At 42.7% G+C, this 24,779-nt stretch overlaps 3 protein-coding genes across 20 annotated transcripts in view; 1 reads left to right on the top strand and 2 right to left on the bottom strand.

The window, feature by feature from the left end:
- Fryl (FRY like transcription coactivator) overlaps window positions 1-4,617 on the top strand; it is a 307,006-nt gene extending 302,389 nt beyond the window's left edge. For all 17 annotated transcript variants that reach the window (XM_087187581.1, XM_087187580.1, XM_087187584.1 and 14 more), the window contains 3 exons: window positions 111-221; window positions 2,019-2,209; window positions 2,567-4,617. In XM_087187581.1, the coding sequence (XP_087043707.1) occupies window positions 111-221; window positions 2,019-2,209; window positions 2,567-2,825 (561 nt within the window). In that variant the 3' untranslated portion in view covers window positions 2,826-4,617. The remainder of the gene's footprint in view (window positions 1-110; window positions 222-2,018; window positions 2,210-2,566) is intronic.
- Window positions 4,618-8,172: 3,555 nt separating this feature from the next.
- Zar1 (zygote arrest 1) lies at window positions 8,173-12,494 on the bottom strand. Of its 2 annotated transcripts, XM_004849846.3 has the most exons (4): window positions 11,031-12,494; window positions 9,695-9,787; window positions 9,542-9,616; window positions 8,173-8,517 (listed from the first exon to the last, which is right to left on the bottom strand). In XM_004849846.3, the coding sequence occupies exons 1-4, from the start codon at window positions 11,850-11,852 to the stop codon at window positions 8,374-8,376; spliced, it is 1,134 nt and encodes a 377-aa protein (XP_004849903.1). In that variant the 5' UTR covers window positions 11,853-12,494; the 3' UTR covers window positions 8,173-8,373. The 2 variants fall into 2 exon arrangements, with proteins under 2 accessions (XP_004849903.1, XP_021118038.1); XM_021262379.2 differs by lacking the exon at window positions 9,695-9,787.
- Window positions 12,495-12,582: 88 nt separating this feature from the next.
- On the bottom strand, window positions 12,583-18,522 carry Slc10a4 (solute carrier family 10 member 4). Its single transcript, XM_004849847.3, has 3 exons — window positions 17,793-18,522; window positions 16,856-17,066; window positions 12,583-13,633 (listed from the first exon to the last, which is right to left on the bottom strand). The coding sequence occupies exons 1-3, from the start codon at window positions 18,329-18,331 to the stop codon at window positions 13,121-13,123; spliced, it is 1,263 nt and encodes a 420-aa protein (XP_004849904.1). The 5' UTR covers window positions 18,332-18,522; the 3' UTR covers window positions 12,583-13,120.
- Between the last annotated feature and the right edge of the window lie 6,257 nt (window positions 18,523-24,779).

Here is a 24,779-nt window from a genome sequence, read left to right as displayed (position 1 = left end):
TGCCAAGACAATTTTAACATAATTACTCATAATTTTCTATTGGAAATATGCTGTCTAGTCAAATATGGAAAAATAACACCTAAATTTAATATGATATTATTTATTTCTAGGAACTGGAGCTCTGCCGACGGTTATACAAATTGCATTTTCAATTGCTACTTCTGTTCCAGGCCTACTGTAAACTTATCAACCAAGTAAATACAATAAAAAATGAAGCAGAGGTAAATATTTAGTTGCCCTAGGCATCAATAACTGATTCAAAAAAACATTAAAGTTTATGATCTTTGTTAGAATAGCTAAGTCAAAAGTCACTTACTCTGAGTTACTTTTTTCAGAGGTACTTTTTGGATGACGTGCTGTGTCAGGATGTATTAGTACATAAGACAGCAACATCCAGTAATTTTCAGATGTTCAAGACCTCAAAGGTTTTCTTTCTTTTTTTTTTTTTTGGTACTGGGGATCGAACTCAGGTCCTTCCACTTGCAAGGCAGGCGGTGGAACCACTGAGCTAAATACCCGGCCCCTCAAAGGTTTTAATAACAGATATAGATCATCTGTAATCAAAAGTCAAGCAAAGCATATCAATAGACATTAAAACTGTATGATGATGGGCCCGGGATTTAGCTCAGTGGTTCCAGGACCTGCCTCGCAAGCACAAGGTCCCGAGTTCGATCCCCGGTACCAAAAAAAAAAAAAAAAAACTGTATGATGAGGGCCAGAGATTTAGCTCAGTGGGACCATGCCTGCATTGCAAGTGGCAAGGACCTGAGTTCAATCCCTGGTACTAGAAAAAAAAAAAATAACTGTATGATGAAACCCCTAACACCTCGTCTGTGTATTCTATAATTAGGAGATGGAAATTACAGTGTTTCAGTGGTTTATTATAGTAAAAGATGTGTTGCCATTGATGCCTTTCAAAATACTCCCCCTCACTTAAAGCACACATCTCATCATTCTTGCCACTTCCTGCAGCAGTTCTGAAGTCCACTCTCCTGTCTTCAGTTGTGCTGTCATGGATTCCTCAATACCTTTATGGTCATTTTGACTTTGGGAAGATCCAGAAGTTGCACAGTGCCAGATCTGGTGAATTAGGACTCAGTGTAATGTTTCCTCCCTTTCCACTGGATGGCACTTGGCAGCAGCACTATATTTTTGATTGCACCTCTTTTAAAACATGAAAGAGGGTGCTCGCTTCAGCAGCACATATACTAAAACATGAAAGAGGATTTCCAGAACTACTTCAGAGAATGGCAAGAATGATGAGATAAGGGTGTTCAAAGGGAGAACATTTTGAGGGGGGCTAATGGCAATGTGTCTTTTACAGTAATTTTTAAAAATTTAAACATTCACTGTATACCTTGATCACCCCTTGTGTATGAATATGCACACGAATAAACATGTTAAAAATCCTTAGAATGCTGTTCCATCCCCAGTACCAAAAAAAAAAAAAAAATCCTTAGAATGCTAAAAGTCATTAATGTATATAGGTTCATAGTTACTTTAGGCTTTTTTCCCTTACTAAAAATATCACTGGGGAAATTCTTTAATTTCTAAAAAGTTAAATCTGTGAAAAGAAAATACATGTGTTTATATGAAATAGACTAAACTTTTAAAATACAAAGACTTTCCTGTCAAAAATACTTGAAATGTACTTTTACTATCCAAAATATAATAATTAAATCCAAAATGTAAACATTCATTACAATTTGTTTTATCAAGAATAAAGACTGAGGCCAGGGATTTAGCTTAGTGGTTTCGCCGCCTGCTGTGCAAGCGCAAGGACCCGAATTCGATCCCCGGCACCAAAAAAAAAAGAATAAAGACTGCTATTTGATGGCTGAAATTATTCTTACTAAATAGAGAACGTGAAATATTAACTGTCCTTCTAAATTTAACACTTGATAGTAAACTTTAAAATGAGAGAAAATACTCGGGACAATCAGGTGTATCCTCACAGCCAATTAAATGCTTTTGTTACTGAACATATGAATAGACCCTTAAAGGTGTCTTTGTTTTAGGTAATCAACATGTCAGAGGAACTTGCCCAACTGGAAAGTATCCTCAAAGAAGCTGAGGCTGCTTCGGATAATGAAGAAATTGATATTTCTAAAGCTGCACAAACCACCATAGAAACTGCCATTCATTCTCTAATCGAAACTTTGAAAAATAAGGAATTTATATCAGCGGTAGCACAAGTCAAAGCTTTCAGGTAAAAAATGAGATTTAAAGATGCCTTTGTGTAACCAGAGTAGAAGTTTACTAAGTTTAGGTTTTGGTTTTTAATTTGATGAGTCAATATCCTGTCTTTGTGAAAGGAAAACATGACTTTTCAGCATTTATCACTGAAGTGATACTAATAATGTTTTCTCACCCTCAGGTGGTACATGAGTAATATATGAGTTCAAATATTAAAACAGATCGTCACTTAGCCAAGAAACTATTTTATTGGTACAATTTAGGTATACAATATAATGACATTCATCATTGGAAATTTGCACCTTTACATAATAAATATAGTTAATCTTAATTGCTTACGTCTCAGAACTTAAATGTTGTGTATTTCCAGGTCTCTCTGGCCCAATGACATCTTTGGCAGCTGTGAAGATGACCCTGTGCAGACACTGTTACATATCTACTTCCATCATCAGACTCTGGGCCAGACAGGCAGCTTCGCAGTCATTGGCTCCAACCTGGACATGTCAGAAGCCAACTACAAACTGATGGAGCTCAACCTAGAGATAAGAGAGTCTCTCCGCATGGTGCAGTCTTACCAGCTTCCAGCACAGACCAAACCCATTGGAAACATGGTGACCACTGGCTTCTGAGAAACCTCAGGCATTGTGGGAAGAAACTAAACTGAAGATGATTAAGAGTATTAACCAAGCACCTTTCATGAACCCTTGCAATTCACTGATAATTCTTCTGGCAGCATCTTCAACTATAGTGTAACTAATGTCAAACTGTATCCAAAACAGATATCAAGAAAAAAATCTAACAGCTGCCAATACCTCCTACAATAACTGTATAAAGAAGGCATTTTTAATTAACCTATGTGAAAAGAAAAGGGCTAAAAGTAATGCATACAAATACATTACTTCCTGGAGAAAGAATTCCAAGAATGTTTGCAATAATGGCCTCTAATACTGAGACTTCCTGAAGCAGGTGAAATGAGGCTGAAATCAAGGCTGGTTCATTTTAGCTGAAGACCTGCAAAGCTGCTTGGATTTCTAGCAGTCATCAACCTAATCAACAATTGATGTTTAGTCATCTACATGAACATCCATTCAGATAGACACACAAAGACTTATTTGTAAAAAACCATTGATTTTTTTTCAACTTATGGGATAAGGGTCTGGAGTGTTTTTGTTTGGTGGTCCGTGTAAGGAATATTTTGTGTGTGTGTGTGTGTGTGTGATGTATGGATATGTGACAGTCCTATTTTCAACATGTGGATGTTTGGTAATAACGTCTCAGAGCATGCCTAAAAGAGCACTGCAAGATTATTTTTGAAGAAATTTTATTTTATTAGATCTAACTCTTCATAGTGTGTAAATGTTAGGACATTTTAATAATATTTTAAAGCTGGGCTTTCCCAGTATTTCAAAAAGAAATAATATATCTGTTAACGTTATTGGTATGCTGCTCAGTTCTCTGATCAGTGCTTATGTTACAACTGTTGATAACTAACCAAAGTAGATGCCTGCAGAGACTTTAAAATGTAAAATAAAGATGTATGCTGCCCGTCAGCTATTCCCATTAGAAAAGTTAACTTATTTTACTCCATAATTATTATAGAAACTGTATAGACTAAAACCAGTATTTTCTTGTACATTTGTGCCATGCACTGCTATACAGGAATAGGTCTACAAAGCTAAAGGAAAAATTGTGGTCATTGATGGTAGAATACAGTATATGGGCTGCAGGCTGGGGTCTGCAGAATTCAAGAGAAGAGACGCAAATGCATTTTTATATGTTTATTCAGGACTTAATGTTCCAAGCCACAGGAACCTGGGGCGATGGGGGAAATGAAAGAAGCCTGAAGACTCACATATACGTATTCACTGTCTGGTCTGTAGCACAGCACAGACTGCATTCTCTGTCCTTTTTTAAATAGCATTTTGTAAAAGAATGTAGTCCCACAACTCCTCTGATCTGAAAGGAACACCTTGTATTTTTTATATGCATCTCTTATCCACTGTGACTTTTTAATTGGGCTCTGTGATTCCAGGGTTTGGGGTGTGGAAATGAAATGCTTAGCTTTGCCTTTTCTTGGGGATGTGGACATGCTGGAAACGTAACTACACTCAAGTGCATGAATTGAAGGCACTGTGCACACCGCCATTGGACTGCTCACTGCAGTTATGTTTCCTGTAAAATTCCATAACTGGTCACAGCACCTTCATAATCACTGTAATTTTTGACCCTTATAAAAAATTATTTTAATGGTGTTCTGGTACTGTAAATGGTGTTCTTTAAATTATTTAATAACTTTTGGGTGTGGGGCCAGCAGAGGGATGGTGTCCAGAGACACATCACACTTTATATCCTATCTTACTCTCCCCTATTTTTCTTACCCTCACATCCTTTTTGTTAAAAATAAAAAGCATTGTAGCTGTTGGTTTGTGTGGTATTTTAAAACCAAGGATAAATGACTATTATTTAGAAACTTTTCTGATGTCATCTGAATAATTTTCAAGTATAATTTTCCTCAAAAAAAGAACAATTGACTACCCAAACCAAAAGTTTTGAACAGTTGAAATTTGTTTTGTATTTATATGTAATGAATCTAGTAATAAATGTAATAACAATGAGTACACCTCAAAAAACAAGAGCCAAACATAAGTTCACTAGGTTTTTTTGCAATTGGATTTTCCTCAAATCCATCCTTTGCTCTTCCTCCTCTGAATCTAGTATTTGACAAAATATCAAGGGCTTAATTACCTTATTTCATTCCACTAAGAGCCCAGTTTTGCTACAGACAGCCCTTTTACTTTTGTCTACTACATTTATCATTTTAAACAGTGAGTCTTTTGTAAAATAATAGCAAAAAAAAAATCTGGCTGTTTGTATGGTGCTTCACAAAAGCCAAAAAAGATTTTTACACAAGTTAGGAATACCATGGATCCTTAACTTAAAAACTTGATCGCCTCCAAGGGTTAGTTGTCAGTACAGCTGAGATGTGGATATTTACCTGGGTAGCTATAGATAACAAGAGGCAGATGAATTCCATTAACCCAAGTTGTTCATATGTCAGGCCAGTTGTACCTTGAGGATCCACTGTATTTCCTACTTTTAGTGATGTAAATAGAAGGTGTGGTTATGATCCCCAACTCACCTAAACTGAGGAAACCATTACATGTTCTCGTGGCAAAGGCTCAGCGAAGCCAAAGTAAGAGTCCCTCGATGAGGTCTATGAATGACGATCGTTGGTATACCACACCAGCAAAACCTAAATGGAATAAAATAGGAGAACCACTAGGGAGAGAATATCTTCTTTAATGATACTGAAGATTGAACCCAGAGTACACTGGCTACATCCCCACCCCTTTTTATTATTCTGAAATAGGGTCTTGCTAAGTTGCCCAGGCTGAGCTCCAGGGTGCCATCCTCCTGCCTCAGCCTTCCAAACAGCTGGAGGCACATGCCACCTAGAGTACATTTTATAGCATTCCTAATTTTCAACAGTAACATGATCACTTTTTCTTGGGGGTGGGCAATAGTAGGGGTTGTAACCAGGGCCTTTGCACTGAGCCCTAGGCTTTTTTTTCTTTCTTTCTGAGACTGTCACTAAGTCACTGAATTGCCCAGACTGGGCTTGAATTTTTGATCCTCCTGCCTCAGCCTTCCAGAGTGCTGGAATTAGTCACGTTCCACTACACTGCTCATGATTAAACATGTAGGAAATATGAAGAAAACTGCAATCAATTCTCTTGACTCCCAGAGATAATATTTTGGAATGTTTCCTTCCAGCTTCTCCTAGGCCTTAAAATGGATTCTCATTTTGCATTGTATGCAGAAGTTTGGCAGTGCCTTCTCATTTCAAAAATGTCATAAGCCAAGACATGTTTTTTTGTTTTTGGTGGGGTTTTTTGGTACCGGGGATCGAACTCAGGTCCTTGCACTTGTACAGCAGGAGGCAAAACCACTGAGCTAAATCCCGGGCCCAAGACATGTTTTTGTGCCATTTCATTCAGTGTTCCAATGCCCACTAACCATACATGTCTGACCTCTGCTTTCCTCAACTGTAAAATAGCTGCTGTGCTAGCAAAACCAGTGACATACATTAAAAAATATTCTAATTTGCCCACTTTAGTAGACAGCTTGTCTTCAGGCTTGAAGATAGATTTCTATAGTTTACACATTCATTTACTCAGCAAATGCTCATTGACCATATGTTGCAAGGGGTGATCCAAATATATGGTAAATGTTTAAAATTAAAAATTGTATTTCAGTAAAACACATTGCAATTAATCCCTCTCAAAATCCACCCTCACTTCAAATGCTTATTCCATTGTTTTTAATTCCCCAAAGACAAAATGACAGAAAACATACTTTGAATCAATTAGAGATACTGAGGTAGCCATGACAGTGCAAAGAGGGACAAAAGAGGGCTTCAGAAAGTGGCAAGAACAATGGGGTAAGTGTTTGAAGTGGGAGGGAGAATCCTGAGGAGGATTAATGGCAAAGTGACTGTCACCCTGACCCACTATCCCTATCATACCTTGAAAAACTCTTAGTAGGTTCTCACTGATAAAGACCAGTCCTGGGCAGGGCCTGATAAATCCTAATCTGGCCCTGCTAGTTTCACCTGCTACTGTGTCCTCAAGAGTATTCCTACCACCATGGCTGCTTTCTGATTTCCTCTACCACCAGACCCTTTGGACATGTTGCCTTAGCATGAAAAATTCATCCTTCCTCTTTGCCTAACTCAAACTTCAGGTCAGTTGAAGTGCCAGTCCTTTAACTGGGCCTTCCCAAGTCAGACCCACTGTTTATTACAGGCACTTAACCAAGCAGTGCTTCCTCATCACACATGGGATCCTCTATCTTCCAGCCAGGTCCCTTGTACCTAAAGCTCCAGACGGGTGGAGGCTGCATTGCGCTTATTTTCTATACTTGGCAAGAAGCTCACCAAGCAAGTGGGCTCATGGTTTCATTTCCAGCAGCAGCACTTCGGCGCTTGTAGGATATCTCAGAAGTGATACAGTAGGGATAGGGGCCTAGGACTGTGTACTTTGGCAGGCACCATTTAGGTTCACAGGAACAGACAGACCTCAAGCCCACTTTAGGCTTTTAGCCCCACTGAACACATACCAGTGTCCAAGATGTTAACAGACTGACTTCTACTGCCCTTCTCAGTAAGGCAAGAGGGACATTCAGAATAGTGGAAAGTGACACAATTAGCACCTGGCTCCAACTGTGAGGTTTCTGTAGACCAATACCCCCAGTTCTATTCAAAGCCCCTCAGGCTCTAGACAAAGTACCACCTATGTCTAGGAAAGTCTGGCTGTAGGGTCTATCTTCAAGGAACCCATTTAGGAAAACTATTGGGTACTGTCTGAAAGAGGCTCCGACTACAAGTTAATAAGAACAATGAAGGCTAACATCTGTGTCTAACTCAATCTTTACAGTGCTTTTTAAAAACAAACTTTTTAGGGCTGGGGATTTAGCCCACTGGCACCATGCCTCCCCTCACAAGCACAAGATCCTGAGTTTGATCCCCAGTACCGCAATAAAAAAACCAAACTTTTTTAAAAAGTTACTACCTTAAGTCTACTTGATGAGTTTAAGTCACCCACGTCAATTTTCCACAGCTACACTTCCCAAGCCTCACGTCCCACACTAGTGGCATTGTGATTAATGTAGGTTAGTTAATTCCCCCAGTTCACCTACTAAATTAACCTATAGGCACCAACACTGTCTACACCCCAGCAGCCCCGTTTTCTCCGAGTTATCTTCCATCAAGGAATGGCTCTGCCTCTACCTGCCCCAGGAGGCACTTACTTTGATGGTTAGAAGGCTTTTAACTCAATTAACATAAGACCTGCAGACCTACGCAGGCCTGGGAATCCTTCTCAATACTTCTCCAGTGCTTGTAAACTTGCTCAGCCTGGCCCACCTTACACCATCACAGAGGCTAAGAGATGACAGGCTCAGATGCTTAGCACAAGACAAGCTCTCCTCAAACTTTATTTTGAGACAAGATTTTATGCAATTTATAAATTGTTTTGCAATACTTTTATTTGAAGGCTTTGTCCAAATACATTGCCTCTCAGAAAGTACTTTGAGCAGGGAGAGACAGAAGGGGCAAGGGAAAAACCTCACTTGTCTGCTCCCTTAGCACACATTCAGCAGAACCATTTTTTACATTCACTAAATGATATATTTAAAGCTGAAAGTGCTGTCACAGGACAGGCGTTTGCCTTTGCATCTCCCACACAAGTCTTGACGATGCGGGCGTTTGGGGTCCACGTGGCGAATTCTTACTGGGCAGGAACATCTAGTTCTTTTACAACTCTGAAAAATCAGAGCAAGAAGTACATACAAAAGAAACTCAGCAACTTGCTAGGACTTCACACTGATATTTCTAGTCCATTCAAATACTAGTGAATGCATGCTAAGCAAAGTCCTGTGCTAATCTTGTCTACACCCCAGCCCAGCAATGATAGGTTTAGGAATAGTGTGTAGCCATACTGTAGTGGATTCAATTCTCACTGTGAAGTTTCTTATGTAACTTTCTAAGAAAAAGATCTTTTCCTGCACTTGAAGGACGTGGAAGAGTAGAAAACAAACAAGTAGGGGATGAACTGGTCAATGAAAGCCAAGAATAGATTAAGGAATATTTTAGAAAGGGTGCCCGACCTAAGATCCTGAATGGTTTTCCATATTTAGTTTCTCTAACACCCTAGGGTGTTAATGCTTTCAATACCCAAGATTGAAGAGCACTGATAAGTGTCTCTGGTGGCAATTCAGGCTCGTCAGCTGTGTGAAAACAGGCAAATTCAGTAATTTCTTTCTTCTTAAATATCTAAATGCCTTAGCACAGCACTAAGAGTAAGGTGTTAAGAGTAAGCAAGCCATGTTATTTAGTTAACCCCATAAAGCGGAGCACCTTTGAATGATCTTAAACTTCCTTTGTGAGCTCTCGGGCAAGGCTGAAACTTTTAATTCCTGTGCTTATACTAAATAATTTAACTTGAGTAAGTGCTTCCTAAGAAGCACTTGGATGAAGTAGCCAACATTTACCACCTTTAGTTAGAACAGTATCCTGTTTTTCAGTTTGCTTCCTCTTATTGACTAACAGATAAGGCAAGCTTTCTCCCATACCGCTTCAAAAGTTTTGACCAAGGGCAAAAAGAAGCTATTACCATCTACACACTATTTCACACTGGAGCACAATTCCTACAACTCCTAGCAAAAAGCAGTGAAAACCGGAGATCATTGGGAAACTAGATTCTTTTAGGAAATATATTCAAGAAAGTGTACTAAAAACCCTCTTCCTTTACCCAAGTGAGACACAAAATGCAAACATTTAATTTACTTGACAGGTGATATCCTCCACTCGGTAAGGGTTGTAAGACTTCTGACAAGTTCTGCAAAACTGTTTGAAGTAAACCTGTGATGAGAAAGAATAAACTTAAAGCAAAAGCACAACACTTTGACAGAAGGATGCCAGTTATATGGTGTTTCTTACCTTGTTCGTGCCCTGTACACACCACACATACGCACTCTCCCAGCGGATGTTGCAGTCCTTGCAGTGATAATAACCATATTTCTGCTCTAAGAACTGAATGATAGGATGCCAGAAGTTACCCAACAAGACACCTTCATTTTGCTGCTTAGAATTGGCAACTTTATTCCAGACAACAAAGGGAAATAAGGTCAGATTTGGGTAAACCTGTATAATAGAGTCACTAAGTAAGCTAATGGCTCAGTCAATCCCTTAAGCAAGGAATGGGCCCAAAACAGCTAAATGTCTGACTAATTTTATTCATAAGGCTAGGTGTCAAGTCAGTGTTTTCGAGCTCAGCCAGGCAAGGGAAAAACCAGACATCCAGGGTTCTTAGAAGCTGGGGATTCTTCAGGTAGGGCTTTTCTCCGTAGGAGAAAGTCTGCTCCTAGAACATGCACAGATGAAGGCAAGCTGAAGAGGAGGAGACTCTGCAGCTGAGATGCTTTGAGGAGATGATCCAAGTTCTCTACACCAATTAAGTTTCCATTTAACAGCAAGGTCACGATCTCTAAACATGGCACATTTAATATGAACTACGGGAATATTACCTTATTCTCAAGCTTCCCTTCTTCCTTCCCAGTGAGAAACAAGCTGTGAAGTTTTCAGAAGTAGGCCTTGAGAACTAGTAGGGACTTTAGAGAGCACTTAATGGGATTTCACAGGTGAATAAATACTATAAAGGCCAAGCTTAAGGCTTGCCTAAGATCACACCCAGCTGTGCACAGCAGGGTCCCTAGTTGAGAGTGACCACCTCAGCTTCTTGCCCTCCCAAACCCACGCAGACCTGGGGTGACTGTGGAAAACGCCACACAGGACTCCTTTACTACCTCTTGGCCTTGCTATTTCCCCGGGTTACAGCTGTCGTCAGTACTGCAGCCCTGTAGGGCTCCTCTCAGGTAGCCACCCAGGACAGCCCAAAGGCTTCAGCAGTCCTGGATTTCGGAGTGGGGAGCTTTTGAAAAGCAAGGCAAGTCCTAGAGGAGGCACTGGAAGCTCTAGCTTTCGGCAGACTTGCTGTGAGATAAGCAGGTAAGAATCTGAGGACAGCATCTTAGGCCCACAGGAGCTGGCTGTCACGGGCTCTGCCATATTTGATGAGGAAATGGTACTGGGGTCCTGGGGAATTGACAGTCCCTCCAGCAAGTTCACCTTCCCATGTTCTTGGATCATCTGTGTGGTCCACAGCGGACAATGCACCCACGCGCCTCAGTTGGCGGCTGCCAGATCGCACACTGCGGGCTAGCACTTGAGGCAGCGTGGCCTCCCCACCCTCGGGCTCCCGGCGCCCGGGTCTCACCTGGAAGCGCAGGCGCTCCTTGCCCGGCTCGGCGCTCGGCGGCGACTTCTCCCGCGTGGCGGCGGCGTCCCCAGCGTCCCCAGCCCTACCCACCGCCGGGAGCTGCTCGGGGCTCCGCGGCGTGAGCTGCTGGTCCGCTTCGTCGGCTCGAGCCTCCTGCGACGGCGGTCGGGCCCCGTCCTCCTCCTGCGCCTCCTCCCTGGCCCGCGGCGGCGGGGATTCCTTCCTCGCCGCGCCCGTGCCCATGCCTTCGCCCTCCTCCGGCGCCCCGGGCCCCCGCGCGCCCCCCGGGGCCTCCTCCTGGAAGGCGGTGAGGCAGCGGGAGACCACCGGCGAGTACACGGCAAGGGAGCGCGGGAAGCGCGCAGGCCGCGGGGCGCCGGCCGGGGAGCTGCCCTGCTCCGGGGAGGCCGCACCGGGAGCGGCCGGGGTCCCGGGCTCGCGGGCCCTGCGCGGCAGCGTCTGCCGCCCGAGCGCGCACTGCACCGAGGCGTCGCGCCGCGGATTCACCTGCACCCCCACGTCGCGGCAGGTGGGCTTGCGGGGGCGCGGCCCGAAGCTGGGGCTCGCGTGCGACAGGAGCGCCAGCAGCTGCGCCCGCTGGTAGCTGTCGAAGTACTCGGCGGCCGTCAGCTGCCCGTGGCCCGGGAAGGACGAGGCCGCCCCTGCCGCGGAGGAGGACGAGGCAGGAGGGTGGCCCCCGCTGCGGAGCCGCCAGCCCTCGGCGCCCTTGGCGGCCGGCGGATAGGGAAAGGGGTACGAGTAGGGGGCGCACGCCGGGTACATGATGGCGCCCAGCACTTCATCCCCCACGGCAGCCATCCACGCAGCCCCACTACTCGCTCCCGCAGCCGCGCCCTAAATAGGCGGCTCCCGGGGCGGCCTGGCGAAGCGAGGCCTGGGCCGCTCCCTCCGCCTCTCGCGCCCGCGTCCCCGAGCCCCGCGCAGAAATCCCCCACGGCGAAGGTGGGCACAGACAACCCTCGTGGAGGCCTTTCTCTGCGAGTTAAGCCCCGATTTGTACGTGAAGGCGCCGACGTGAGGAGAGGCCGGCGAGAGTGGGAAGCGGCTTCAGCTGGGCCACGCGGTCTTCGCAGCCCGGGGGCTCCAGGTGTCTGCGCTGCGCGAAGGGGTGAGCGAGGCTGGGAGCGAGGCTGGTGGGCAAAAGGCCCAGCTTTGCAAATTGCTCGGGGTCCACTACCCAGTATCTCCGGTTAGGGTTCAGCTTGCTCAGAGCTGCTCAGAGGCGTCCGCCCGCTGACCCTTTCAGTAAACACCAGGGGAAGGCCAGGGCCCTCACTTGTAGGCTAATTGCTTTCTCCCCTGGACCCACCCCATCAATGGTCACCAGGAGGCACCAGTTCGCTCTTCCTAGGTAAATGCTAGTTCGACCCAATTTCCTAACCAAACCTATTCCTCCAGAGATAAACTGACTTGTTTACAAATGTGTTTACATAAATGCAGAAGACCAATTTTGCAAAGAAATCACCTTATCCACTGGGAAAATGCTGGCGGTTCATCTGCAATAAACATCTCAGATCAAGTAATCAAATACATTAATTTTTTTTATGTAATTTGTTACTGGGTTGACAAATACTATATTTCACTGTGTCGTTGACCTGTTTGGGATTTTTCTGAGTACAGGTCAAAATTCAACGTTATCAAGTGTTTACATGTTGAGAGAGCACACTTCTGTTTTACAGTAAACTCAATTATGTTTTACAGATAGCTTGTCTTTACTCAAATAAGACAGTGCACTGAAACTACATTTCCAGACCCTGTTTTCTAATACAGTAGTTTCTATTTGTGAAGCAGTCGTAGAAATTGGTAATGGCAAAACCCAAAAAGCATACTGAACCAGAGGGAGCTTCACTTTAGCAGATGCAGGTGCAAGTTATACTAAGACATTGATTTGTAATCTATGAAAACACTTGGTTACTACACCAGTGCAACTTTACAATGGAAAGATCAAAAGTGTTACATGTGAAGCAAACCAACTGTTATCCTTTATGTAAACCATATACACCACCACAGGCCATAAGTATGAATTAATATTTCAGCAAGATAGAAGCTCCTGTGTATCTCCACGTTTACAGAGAAGTCTGGGTGGTTTCCATCATTATTAAATTATCAGTTTTCACTGTGCCATAGGAGGTGTCTGCCATTTCCTCTTCTTTTAGCTTCTTATAAGAAATATCTGTATCTTCATCTTCATCTAGAGGATCTCGCTTGTGCAATGTTTCACTTCCATACATTTTATATATTAAAACAAAAATACCTGCTTCCGCAGACTGGAAAAGAGCATAAAGCAAGGGAAACATGTACATGCTTCCTATGAAGCGAGGCGGGAAGGCCAGTTTTAGGATGGCGGTGCAGAGCTGCACGTTCTGACTGCCCGTTTCCAGGCACACAGTCCTCTTGCAGTTGGGTGGGAGGTGGAAGAGAGTAGCTAAACCATAGCCTGAGGCATAGCCTGCCAAAGGCATAAAAATGGCAACCACATAAACAGCGGCGGGGATACTTGCCAGCAGTTCAGGTCCTAACATGGTGCCAGTCAGTATGAAAAGGACCACCAGAGTCACTAGCAGAGACCACAGGGAAACCTAGTAATAGAAAACGGAGACTGTGAAATAGGAAGAAAAGGGGCAAAGGGGAAGGGGAAGTGGAAGGGATAAGGGAAAGGAAAGCAGGGAATGGAATATGAGAAAATGAAAAAATGGAAACAAAGTCTTTGTAAAGAGGGACGGATGGAGGGGTTGAAGGGAGGGCAGGGGAAGGGGGGAAAATAAGAACCAAGAGAGACTATGTAAAGGTGCAAATTTCCAATGATGAATGTCATTATATTGTACACCTAAAATGTACCAATAAAATTAATTTTTTAAAAAAGAAAGAAAACAGACAAGCCATCAGCAATGAGTTTGCCAAAGAGGAACCTAGGCTTGGAAGAAGATACCCATCAGTCTGACCTCCCCCCACACAAAGTGAGATCTCACATCTGCTTCCCAAGAGGGATGGTCACACCCTCAGGAGGCATCCAGAGCCACATCAAGACAGCTATAAGTGTTTGGAGGCCTGTCCTCAGGTCAAGTGATAATTTGCCTCTGTAACTTCTATTTCCCTGGTTAGGTCTCTAAGAGCAACATAAGACCAGTCTACTTTTGAAAAATAGCACTTTGAAAATTTATAAAGCAGTTATCAAGGATTGTTACTCTTCTCCAGGTAGACTGTCCCCAGCCTCTCAGCTGTTACCACATAACTTTATTGTGGTGTCCTGACTGTTCTGATTGTACTTTTAGTTTATCTCCTAAAACAGAGCAGATAAAATTGAGCGCAGGTAAAAATACCCCAGATATGGTCTAGTGGAGTAGAGAATGGACATGTATACTGAACAAACAGAACATTACGCTTTCCATGTGAAATTAATTCTCATTTTACACATGAAACACATTAAAATTTATAAAAATTCACTTAGAATATAACATTTTTAACCTTAAAAATCTCAAAGGATTGTTACCAATGTTGAAATAACTATCAATTTAGATTTTGAAAGAAAAAAAGTAAATGTAAGAGTTGAGGAATTCTTTGCAGTTTTGCAACTCCTCTCTTTTTCATTTGTTCAGAAGAAACCTCCGATCTGTAAGTCTCTGTGATGCTTAGGAATTACTGGAGTAGCTGGGTTCAGATATAGTAAAACGTGTCACCTTGACTTTCTGACTGATAACATTTCACTCATTCAAATAAAACAGGCTGTTGGGCTGGGGATTTAGCTCAGTGGTTCTGGTGCCTGCCTTGCAAGCGCAAGGTCCCGAGTTCGATTCCCGGTACAAAAAAAAAACACAAATAAAACAGGATACATAATTAATACGGCAGACACATAAGGATTCTTCAGATTGACAGTTAACTCATTTTTTATTATGGGTGGAGTGAAGATCCAGAGAGAAACTAAGTATTGTCCCTGCTTCTCTGTATATTTGGAAGGGAACATTTTTGGAGTCTGTGAAATTGCCATATACTTTATGTTCTTAAAAAATTAGTTAGAATTTTATACTGAAATAGTTGCTATATAGGTTCACATATTACATATGGATAATTACAATTAAAAACCTGTATTTATATTAAGTTGCAAAGTATATCACATTGAAAGGATTGACAAGACATTAGGTTTTTCTTTTCTTTTTGGTACCAGGGATCGAACTCAGGACCTTGCGCTTGTGAGGCAGGCAGCAGAACCACTGAGCTAAATCCCCAGCCCTGGTTTTTCATTTTGAAAATAATGACTTCAAAGTTCCAAACTATTTTAAATAATTAGGGCTAGCATTGAGATTGTGTGCTCATTTTAAAGTGCTTGCAAAAGTATAACAATTATATAAACTATGTCTTAATAGTGTGCTCATTAAAGAATACAGATAGGCTCACCTTAGATGCAAGGTAACCAATCTTGTTGGACAATTATTTAAATATATTTCTTCTTTTTTTATATTTCTTCTGTATAAATACCTCATTTGATTGACTTTCTTTTAAAATTTTTAAAGTAAATATCATTGCATTAATGATTAAACTTAAGTTCTTCATGCATCTCAAGATTATGGGTATAGTACATAAAATACGTGCATTTACACACTCACATATATTTATTATATTCACATACACATGTCTAATGTGGAACAAGATTTCTGTTATGATTTAGACTTGTGTCCAGAAAAAAACCCCTCTATTTTTCATATTCATAAAGTTGGCTCCTCCATATGATCAGATTAGAAAATAAATAATAAGTGAAATACAAAAGACTGTATCTTAAATCTATATAATTGAAACACTGGAATGGCTCTTTTTCTCATTCATCTAAAGGAACTCGCCTCTGCATTTTACAGTAATTATGTATTTTATTTGACTAACTTCCTAAGGTAGCATCCTGTTCATGGTTTATACTTTCTCAACATTTTTGAGTTTTCAGAAAAATTTAACTTACAAATATTTTATTTTTTCTCCAGTCAACTATTACAAAATCTCTACTGCTACCAAGAAAACCATGTTTTTAAAAAAATAAAACAATACTGAAATAGTACATGAGTAATAGAAATCCCTTATTATTTCAGTATTTTTAGAAACCATATAAAGTAATGAAATAAGGAAGGAAAAAGAAACATAGAAATGGAGTAATGACAATATAATCTATATTATCCAGGACCCAATTTTATTTTATGCTTTCAAGCCAATATTTTGTGTACTCTACTCAATTACCACAGTATAACTTTTCAATTACTTTTAGTCTAACTAGTGTCAACTTGTTTTTTTTTTTAATTAATGAAACAGGCTTGGGGTGTGGCTCACTAGTAATGCACCTGCCTAGCATTTGCTAAGGCCCTGGGTGCAGTCCTCAGCCTGCAAACAAAAGAAAATATTTTTAAAGGATTCTACTACTAAATTTCTCAGAATTAGAATTCCACTTTTGAAAATATAGTAATGCATTTCTAAAATTCTGTAAGATAATTTTGTTTAATCTATTTCAATTTCTGATAATAATACACAGTGGAAAACATTACCATTTGATGACTTGGTCATTTCTCCCTCCCCATGACCTGTTTCCTCCCTGAGTACTGACAGATTGCTAATACTGTTTTAAATTAAACTATGTCACAATTAGATCTATCCTTCTAGGAATTCCAAAAGGTAGAAATTATCTTTGTTGCATAAACTTAAAATTCACCCACGGAAGTGTAGCTAAGTTCTTTTCTTCCTTTCCCTTCTTTCCTAACTTCCTAGCCTTTCAGTCCAGGGCAGTAACCAAGGACCTCTAGGTGATATGGAAGGGAAGGGGACCATACCTTCACGATGTAGTCGGCCACACGATTGTATTTGTAGCGGATGAAGACGCCCAGCCCGATGGGGATGAGAGTGCTGCAGAGGGTCAGGGTCACTGCCCCCAGAGGAAGTAACTGCACCAGAGGGGTGTCGATCCAGGCCCGGCTGTAGATCCACAGGCACAGGGGCATCAAGACCAGGGCCAGAAGTGTGGAGGAGATGGTCATGATGATGCTGCAGAAAAGAAGGAGCAGATTCAGAACGGGCTTTGAGTCAAAGCTGGCCGACCTTCTCCTCCATGTTGGGTACAGGGGCATGGGGAGCCTCAGAATCCCTCTGGCTTGAAGTCTGGGGAGAATCTACTTCATTACAGGAGAGGGCCAAGAAAGGAGAGCCTAAGTCCAATGGAAAAATGAGCCAGAGGCAGAAACAACAAACATTCAGGGCTGATGCCCTGGGCTTTATAAAGCCAATTGAGTCTGGAAGATTCTGAAGACAGGGGGCATTTTTCTTTTCCTGTTAATCTTCCAAAGAACCCTGCAATGTTAGACGTGGAAAAGCTTCTGGTTGCCACTTGTTGTATCAAACTCGATTATGTTGCACTCTATATGAGATTACTTTCTTTATTGGGCCAATAGCCCTAATTTGCTTTTACATTTCCGGCAGTCCTAGCTCCAGACTCCCCCCTTCTTTTTGTCTGTCCGTGGCCCAAGACCAGGGCCTACAGCCAGCCCGCCCCTCCGGGAGGGAGGGAGTGACGGCGGTGAAGGGCCCGTGCGGGAGTGAACTCGGGCCCCTCTGCCTCAGACAGTCCCGTCCCCTGCCACACAAGCGCTTCCCGTCCATCCCGCCGTCTGGAGGCCTAGCGTTCTTGTTTCCTCCCCTTCTCCTCATCCCTGCCCCTGCGCTTCCCTCCCCTTCCCTCGGCGCCCACGGCGGTCAGCGCGCCTGGCGCGGTACCTGAGGTTCATGTCGCCGTCCACCAGCAGGGACATGAGGTTGGAGAGGTTTCCGCCGGGACAGCACCCGCACAGGAGCACGGCCACCGAGGCCACCTCGTCCAGCTTGAAGGCGAGGGCCAGCAGGAAGGCCAGCAGCGGCAGGAGGCCGAACTGGCAGAGCGCGGCGAGCAGCGCGCCCACCGGGCGGCGGACGTGCGCCCCGAAGTGGTTCACGTCCACCGTGCAGCCCAGGCCGAGCATGGTGATACACAGGGCAGCGCCCACGAACACGTTCAGCCCGTGGTTCAGCGGCGAGTCCCAGAACGGGGGCTCGTGGGGCGCCCAGGCCCGGGAGAAGGGCGACGCGCCCCGGCTCCCCGCGAAGCCGCCGGGGGTCGGGGGCGCCAGGCCGAGCGCGGCGCTGGGACCCGCGCTGGAGGCGGCGGCCGGCGGGAGGTGCGCGCCGGCGCTCGGGCTGCTGGCGCCGGGCGACTGCGTGGAGTTATCGGGCAGGAGAGCGTGGAGCAGCAGCAGGGTGGCGTTGTCCGGGCCGTCCATGGCGCCGTCCGCGGAGGCCGCAGGTTGCAAGCGCAGCTGTCCGCGCGTCTGTCCGTCCGTCGGTCCGCGCCGCCGCGGGCTCGGCTCCGAGCCTGGGCTCCCGCCGGCTGCGCCGCTGACGTCGGTGCGGCCGCGTCCCCTGTCCTCGGTCCCGCAGCCGCGCTGGGTGGCGCGGAGACAGCGCAGCCCCTAGGGCCGCCGAGCCCCGCCCCGCCCCCAGCCCGCCTTTAATCGCCACTAAGTGGCTCCCCCGGAGTTGGCCATGGGCGGAACAAAGCCCTGACAAAGGACGAGGAGAAGAAACCCGGCCTGGCTGGCTGCCGACCTCCTTCTCGGATGGGCTCAGAATCCTTTTCTTTTTCTATTTTTAAAATATTTTAAATAAACGTTCCTAACTCATACATAAAAACATAATGACTGTACATATTAATGGAGTGCCCGGTGATGTTTCCATACGTGTATACTTGGTGTCACGTTCAAATCAAGTTAAACACATCTACATCCTCAAACGTTTATCATTTCTTTATGATGAAAACGTTCAAAATGCTTTCTCCTAGCTTTTTAAAGCAGACAGTACACAATTGTTATCTCCGGTCACCCTGTAGTGCAACAGCTCAGCAGAATTCTGACTCTTTGATAAGGAAATCGGGGAGCAGGGGACATAAACTGGGGGAGGGGGGAACCCAAGCTTTTACACACACACACACACACACACACACACACACACACACACACACACACAACCCAGTACCCAAACAGTCCAAATAGCCTGCAGCGCTAAGCAACAAGGAGCCTGACTTAATATGAGCGATTTTCTAGCGGCATGACACAATATGTGGCTTGAATTTGCAAACAATTTTTTTATGGCTTTTATGTTCAATCTTGAAGTAGAAAGTAATGATGATGTCAGTATTCTTAGGGCCAGGTACTATGCAAGCGCGTGTGAATTATTTCTCACAGCAAAGCCGTGAGATAGACACTATTTCTACATTTTAAAAAATTTATTTTTAATAGACACAGAGTAGATGTAGATATTTATGGAGTACAGTGTGATATTAAATGTATGGACACAATGCTAATGATCACATCAAAGCAATCACCATATCTATCACCTGATACAGTTTTCATTTCTTTTTGTTGGAAACAATCAAATCTGTGCTACCTATTTTGAAATATTCGGTTGTGTCAGCCATAATTATCCTACTGTAACAAGCTTGATTTTTACAAAAGAAGAATCAGAGGCACAAGGACATCTCAGCTTTGTCAACCAAACCCACAAGTACCTGGCTGAATGTGCATGGTGCTCCATCCTTAAAAGGCTGTGAAACACTCAGCTAGGAAAAGTCCTCATGAAAAATGTGTTTTGGAAATTATTGACAGGTGGGGAGAAGATTATTTTGGTGGCTACAGATTTATGAAGTGTTGTGAGTAAAGTCCTGGCATTGGGATTAAAGGACTGAAGAGAAATGAAGTGGTGAGATTCCCTGCTTCAGACAGGCTTATCCCAAAACAAATCAAATTCAGTTCTTAAGATCAGGGACTCAGCCACCTTAAGCCAGTCACTCTATGCATGTAGTAGGAGAGGAACTCTGCATACCAAGGTGGTGGTGCCTCTTGAAGAGGCTGTGAGCTCTTGAGTGACCATAACCCTTTTGCCCAGCCAATCAATATATGCATTCTGGGCTCAGTGCTGGTCCAGGGTTACTCTTTTTTTGTTTTTGTTTTTTGGTACCAGGGATTGAACTCAGGTCCTTGCGCTTGCGCAGCAGGTGGCGAAACCACTGAGCTAAATCCCCGGCCCAAGGGTTACTCTTTTGTGGAGCCAAGATTGACTGAATTCTTCTTCCCAGGGACTTATCGCTGTGCCCTTCCCTGATACAGAGGAGATAGGGTGACTTCCATCACCTAGTGATGGGCAGAGCCCAAATGTTTGCATTTTCCTCTCTTCAAAGATCATGAAAACAGCAGAGAATATGAAAATTAAGACTAAAGTTGTCCCATATTGCACTCTTAATCATAAATGATTTATTTTTTCTCCATAGACTATAAATTCTATGCAGGCAGAGATTCTGCAAACATTTAGGAAAATAACTAACACTAACTTCCAGGAGGAAAATGTAGTAACATCTGTAGTGCTTTGAAGGAAGTAGGTTGTGATCAAATATATCCTGAGTTCTCATCTAGGCTTATATAGGTAAAAAAAAAAAAAAAAAAGATGTTCAGATACAGAGCATAACATGCCACCGAAATGTTGGATGCATCCAGAGGGTGCATGTGGAGAAACAGACACGATGAGAGGAAGCACGGAGAGCCTCGCCACAGTGTGGTTCTTCAATGTCCCCCAGAGGCTTGTATGTTAAAGTGTGGTCCCTGGGGTGGCACTATTGGGAAGTCATGAAATGTTGGTGGGGGGGGGGGTGCAGCCCTCTCCTCGCTCTCTTTCAAACCCTAGGCACTGAGGTCAGCAGTCTGTTCTACCATGTGTTCCCACCATCACATGCTGCCTCACCACAGGCCCCAAAGCAATGAGGCCAATCAGCCAGAGTGGAACCCCCAAAACTGTGAGCCAAAATAAACCTATAACCCTTTTCTATGTATAAGTTGATTATCTTAGGTATTTTGTTATGATGACAGAAAGCTGAATAACACAGGATTGCCTTTTTTGCATCCCTGGGGATTAAACCCAGGACCTTCACACTGTTTTATATCCCATCCTATTTATTTATTTACTTACTCACTTTTTGAGACAGGGTCTCATTAAGTTGTCCAGATGGGACTTGATCTTCCTGCCTCAGCCTCCCAGAGTGCTAGGATTATAGACATGGGCCACTGCACCTAGCTGGCTTTTACATTCTTAAAACTACAGGACGAGATAAACCAAGAACACATATAGCAGGGGATCCAGCTGAAGCTCAACTGTGTAGGCTGTAAGTCTATTTGCTTCAGAATGCCTCCTTGTGCCAAAGGTACTAAAATCCACAATCAAATTAAGTAAGTGCTCATTACAAACAGACAACTTATCCACTAATCCAACCAGTTCCTCTGGGTTTGGGAAGGAACTTGGAGGGTAATTGGTGCAATGGGCAAAGACTGAAGACAGAAAGGGATGGGGTTGGATTGTAAACCAAGATTGTGCTGAACCTCAGGGGGCTTCTTGGACCACAGACCTGCTATCTCTCCTGCTGACGTTGTCACTGTAAAGAAAGCAGGTGTTTCGCCTCCTCCTGTCTTTCCAATCTCCTCCCTATGCGGAAGAAGCCTCATTCTTCAGGTGTGATGACACTGGTAGACTGGCTCGGGTCATTTCATTTCCTACACTGCCTTCATTTACTTTTGCCGGCCCCGAAGAAGGTCTGGTCCACTCAGAGGGAAAAGCATATTTAGAAGGTAGAGATGATAACATAACACTCAGAAAATGATACCTACTTGGGGGAAATAAATTTAGTTTTACTACATAGCATATGCCAAAACAGATTTCAGGCAAACGGAAGGGTTAACTATAATAATAGTAGCCATACAACCAAATAGTGGAGAAAAATACTGGCAAGTACTTATCTCATCTTTGAGTAGGACTGTCTTTCTAAGCTAAGAAGTAATAGGAGAAATCACAATGGGAAGCACAATGGATATGGCTAAACATCTTAGTTTCGGGATAGTAAAAACAATTTAAAAATTAACAGTAGGGGCCGGGGATTTAGCTCAGTGGTGCTGCCACCTGCCTAGCAAGTATAGGTTCACAAGTTCGATCCCTGATACCAAAAAATAAATAAATAAATAAAAATAAATAAAAATTAACAGTAAATCACATGAGAAAAATATTTGTGGTGTATATAAAATCAAGAGCTAGTATCATTAATTTGTAAAGTAGCTTTACATATTTATAAGAACAAACAACACAATAGGAAAAATGCAAATGATATGAATAGAAATAAGATCACAAAAAAGGAATACAAGCAGCATATTTATAAAATTAAAAAATACTAGTAACCAAATAAATTTAATAGAAGCAATTAGATGGCATTTGTTTTTTGGTCCTGGAAGTGAGTCAAATAGGTAATATTATGTTACAGTGACAAGGATGTGCTGTGATCAACCCCATACTCATCTTGTCAATTTTCCCTTTCTGGAAGGAAAATTGGTAGCAAATGACAGCCATCCTAAGAATTGTATCCCTTTTGATTCAGTAAGTTCTATGTCCAGGTGTTTATGCTAAAGAAACAATGAGGGAATTTTTTTTTTAAGCACTAGCTTGAGCACTTACTACATACAGTACTAGAAAATCTTCTAAGACTTTATATAGATCATCTCATGTAATCTTTATATTAGGCTTAATTAGAAGTTTGCTAAAGTACTCCCGGTAGGGAAAGAACCACAGGCTGTGCACAAGCTTTTGGATTCCAAAGCTTGTACTCCTAAATTCAATTTATAGTTATATAAATTAGAGTGCATTAATACACGAGACTGCTATGAAGAACACTAATTATCGTGTTTTACAATAGAGCCTCTTTCTCCTCCTTCTCTTCCTTCTTCTTCTGTCATGGAAATCAGACCCGGGGCCTCATGCATGCAAGCAATTGCTCTACCACTGAGCTACACCCCCACCCCATCACCCAGAGTTCTTAATCTGAAATCTATGGGTGAACCTGAGAATCTACTGAAATGATGCATCAGCTTCTCTGTAGAGGTGCTTTTCGTGTTGTTGTATTTTTTTTCTGGGAAGTGTGTCCATGACTTTTCTCTGATTCCTGAGAGAGTGCAAGATGCATTTAGAATACTTAATAAGAGGAAAATTCCTGTGATATACTCTTAAATGAAAAGTTATAATACACACACACATTTATATCCTAGTAATATGTTAAATATATATAAATGTAGAAGGAATTCTCCCAATGTTTTAAATCTGAGTGGTAGTATTTAAAAGTGATTTTTATCTTCCTTATATTTCTCTCTTTTTAAAATATCTGCCATAGGCCAGGGATTTAGCTCAGTGGTTCCACCGTCTGCCTCACAAATGCAAGGTCCCGAGTTCAATCCCAGGTACCAAAAAAAAAAAAATCTGCCACAATAATATGTAATCTGTCACATATATAATCATATGCAAAAAATTTTAAGTATAAAATCTGGAAAAAACACTTTCTACCAATGTCAAAGGTGAATTGCTGTACTAATTCATAAAGTCATAGGTCAATAGAGAAAAAACTATGCAAAAGATACACATGATTTATATACACAAAATATTTTCTATAATAAAAGAGGCAAAGTTCTGCCTCACCAGCAGTTAAATAAACATGAAATATGAAATTTTTAAAGATCTGACTGACCAGATTCTCAGAAGAGCAATCCTTAGGCCCAGAAACAAAATAGCAAAACCCTCATACCCCTCTGAGGTGGTGGGTATTCCCTACAGGTGCTGGAGAAAAGCAATTCCAAAATGCATTTCAGCCAGGACATTCTTTAGAAATTTGGATGATTTTCAGTGAAGTGCCAGAAACTCTGACTCAAATTGGTTTAAGCCAAAAAAAAAAAAAAAAAAGAAAGGAATTTATTAACTTATGGAAATAAAATGTCTATGTGTGTGGCTAGATCCAGGGATTAAAATGGGACGCTATCCTTCTCCATCCTCAATTCTGCTTTCTTCTGTGTGGTCTTTATTCTCATTGTATATTTCCTCCAGAGGAGGTTCCCAGAAATACAAGCCACATCCTACCAGCTTAGAACTGATCAAGGAAAGAGTTGCTATGCCCCAGTCATCAAAACAAAGGTCCTGAGATGAACTTGGCCCACCCTTGAACCAATTGTAGTGGCCGCAGGATGGATGGCTTCACTCATGCTTGGTGGTGATCTCCTCTTCACTCAGGAGTTGGCCAAGGAGCCACTAATGGAATGTGTGGAATACTGTGTGTTGTTAAAGGAAGGAGGAAATAGTGATGTTGGGCAGACTGAGCTCTCAGTGTTCAAGGGAGCTGTAATCAATCAAACCACCATCAAAAGGTGTTTGAATCCTTCTGGCGTCACAGTTTGGTATTGAGAATCTCTGTCAATTTAATTTTTAAGGGTTTTATATTCTAACTAGTGAAGTCAAACCTTTTCTATTTGGTAGACAATTTATTATAATTATCTGTTCTTTGCCTATTTATGGAAATATCTGAATTGCAGACAATTTATGCAAAGAAAAAATAAGACCCTGATAACAGAAAAAATTAGAAACAACATAAATATCCTGTACCAATATACATAAAAATATATTGGACAATGAATTTTTTAAAAATTCCTATATTTCCTTTATCTCTCTGTACCATCACTACTCCCTCAAAAATGCTGTTGGGGGCCAGGGATTTAGCTCAGTGGTTTCGCTGCTGGCCTCGAAAGCGGAAGGACCCGAGTTTGATCCCCGGTACCAAAAAACAAAAAACCAAAAAAATCCTGTTGGAAAGAAACAAGTATATAT

The sequence above is a fragment of the Heterocephalus glaber genome, unplaced genomic scaffold (genome assembly GCF_053883595.1).
Source record: "Heterocephalus glaber isolate CG9 unplaced genomic scaffold, H.glaber_assembly_v1.0 deba00001509, whole genome shotgun sequence".
Classification (NCBI taxonomy): domain Eukaryota; kingdom Metazoa; phylum Chordata; class Mammalia; order Rodentia; family Bathyergidae; genus Heterocephalus; species Heterocephalus glaber.
Note: the sequence above shows the minus strand (reverse complement) of the source record. Positions and strands in the feature narration are given on the sequence as shown.

Bases quoted from the DNA above. Each gene is read 5' to 3' on its own strand.
- Zar1 (XM_004849846.3), bottom strand. From the start codon at position 11,852: ATGGCTGCCGTGGGGGATGAAGTGCTGGGCGCCATCATGTACCCGGCG. The intron at 9,788-11,030 runs GTGAGACCCGGG...CCTATCATTCAG, and splicing joins AGGAGCGCCTGCGCTTCCAG to TTCTTAGAGCAGAAATATGG. The intron at 9,617-9,694 runs GTAAGAAACACC...TTCTCATCACAG, and splicing joins GTGTACAGGGCACGAACAAG to GTTTACTTCAAACAGTTTTG.
- Slc10a4 (XM_004849847.3), bottom strand. From the start codon at position 18,331: ATGGACGGCCCGGACAACGCCACCCTGCTGCTGCTCCACGCTCTCCTG. The intron at 17,067-17,792 runs GTACCGCGCCAG...TCTTTTCTGCAG, and splicing joins GACGGCGACATGAACCTCAG to CATCATCATGACCATCTCCT. The intron at 13,634-16,855 runs GTATGGTCCCCT...TTCTATTACTAG, and splicing joins TGGCCGACTACATCGTGAAG to GTTTCCCTGTGGTCTCTGCT.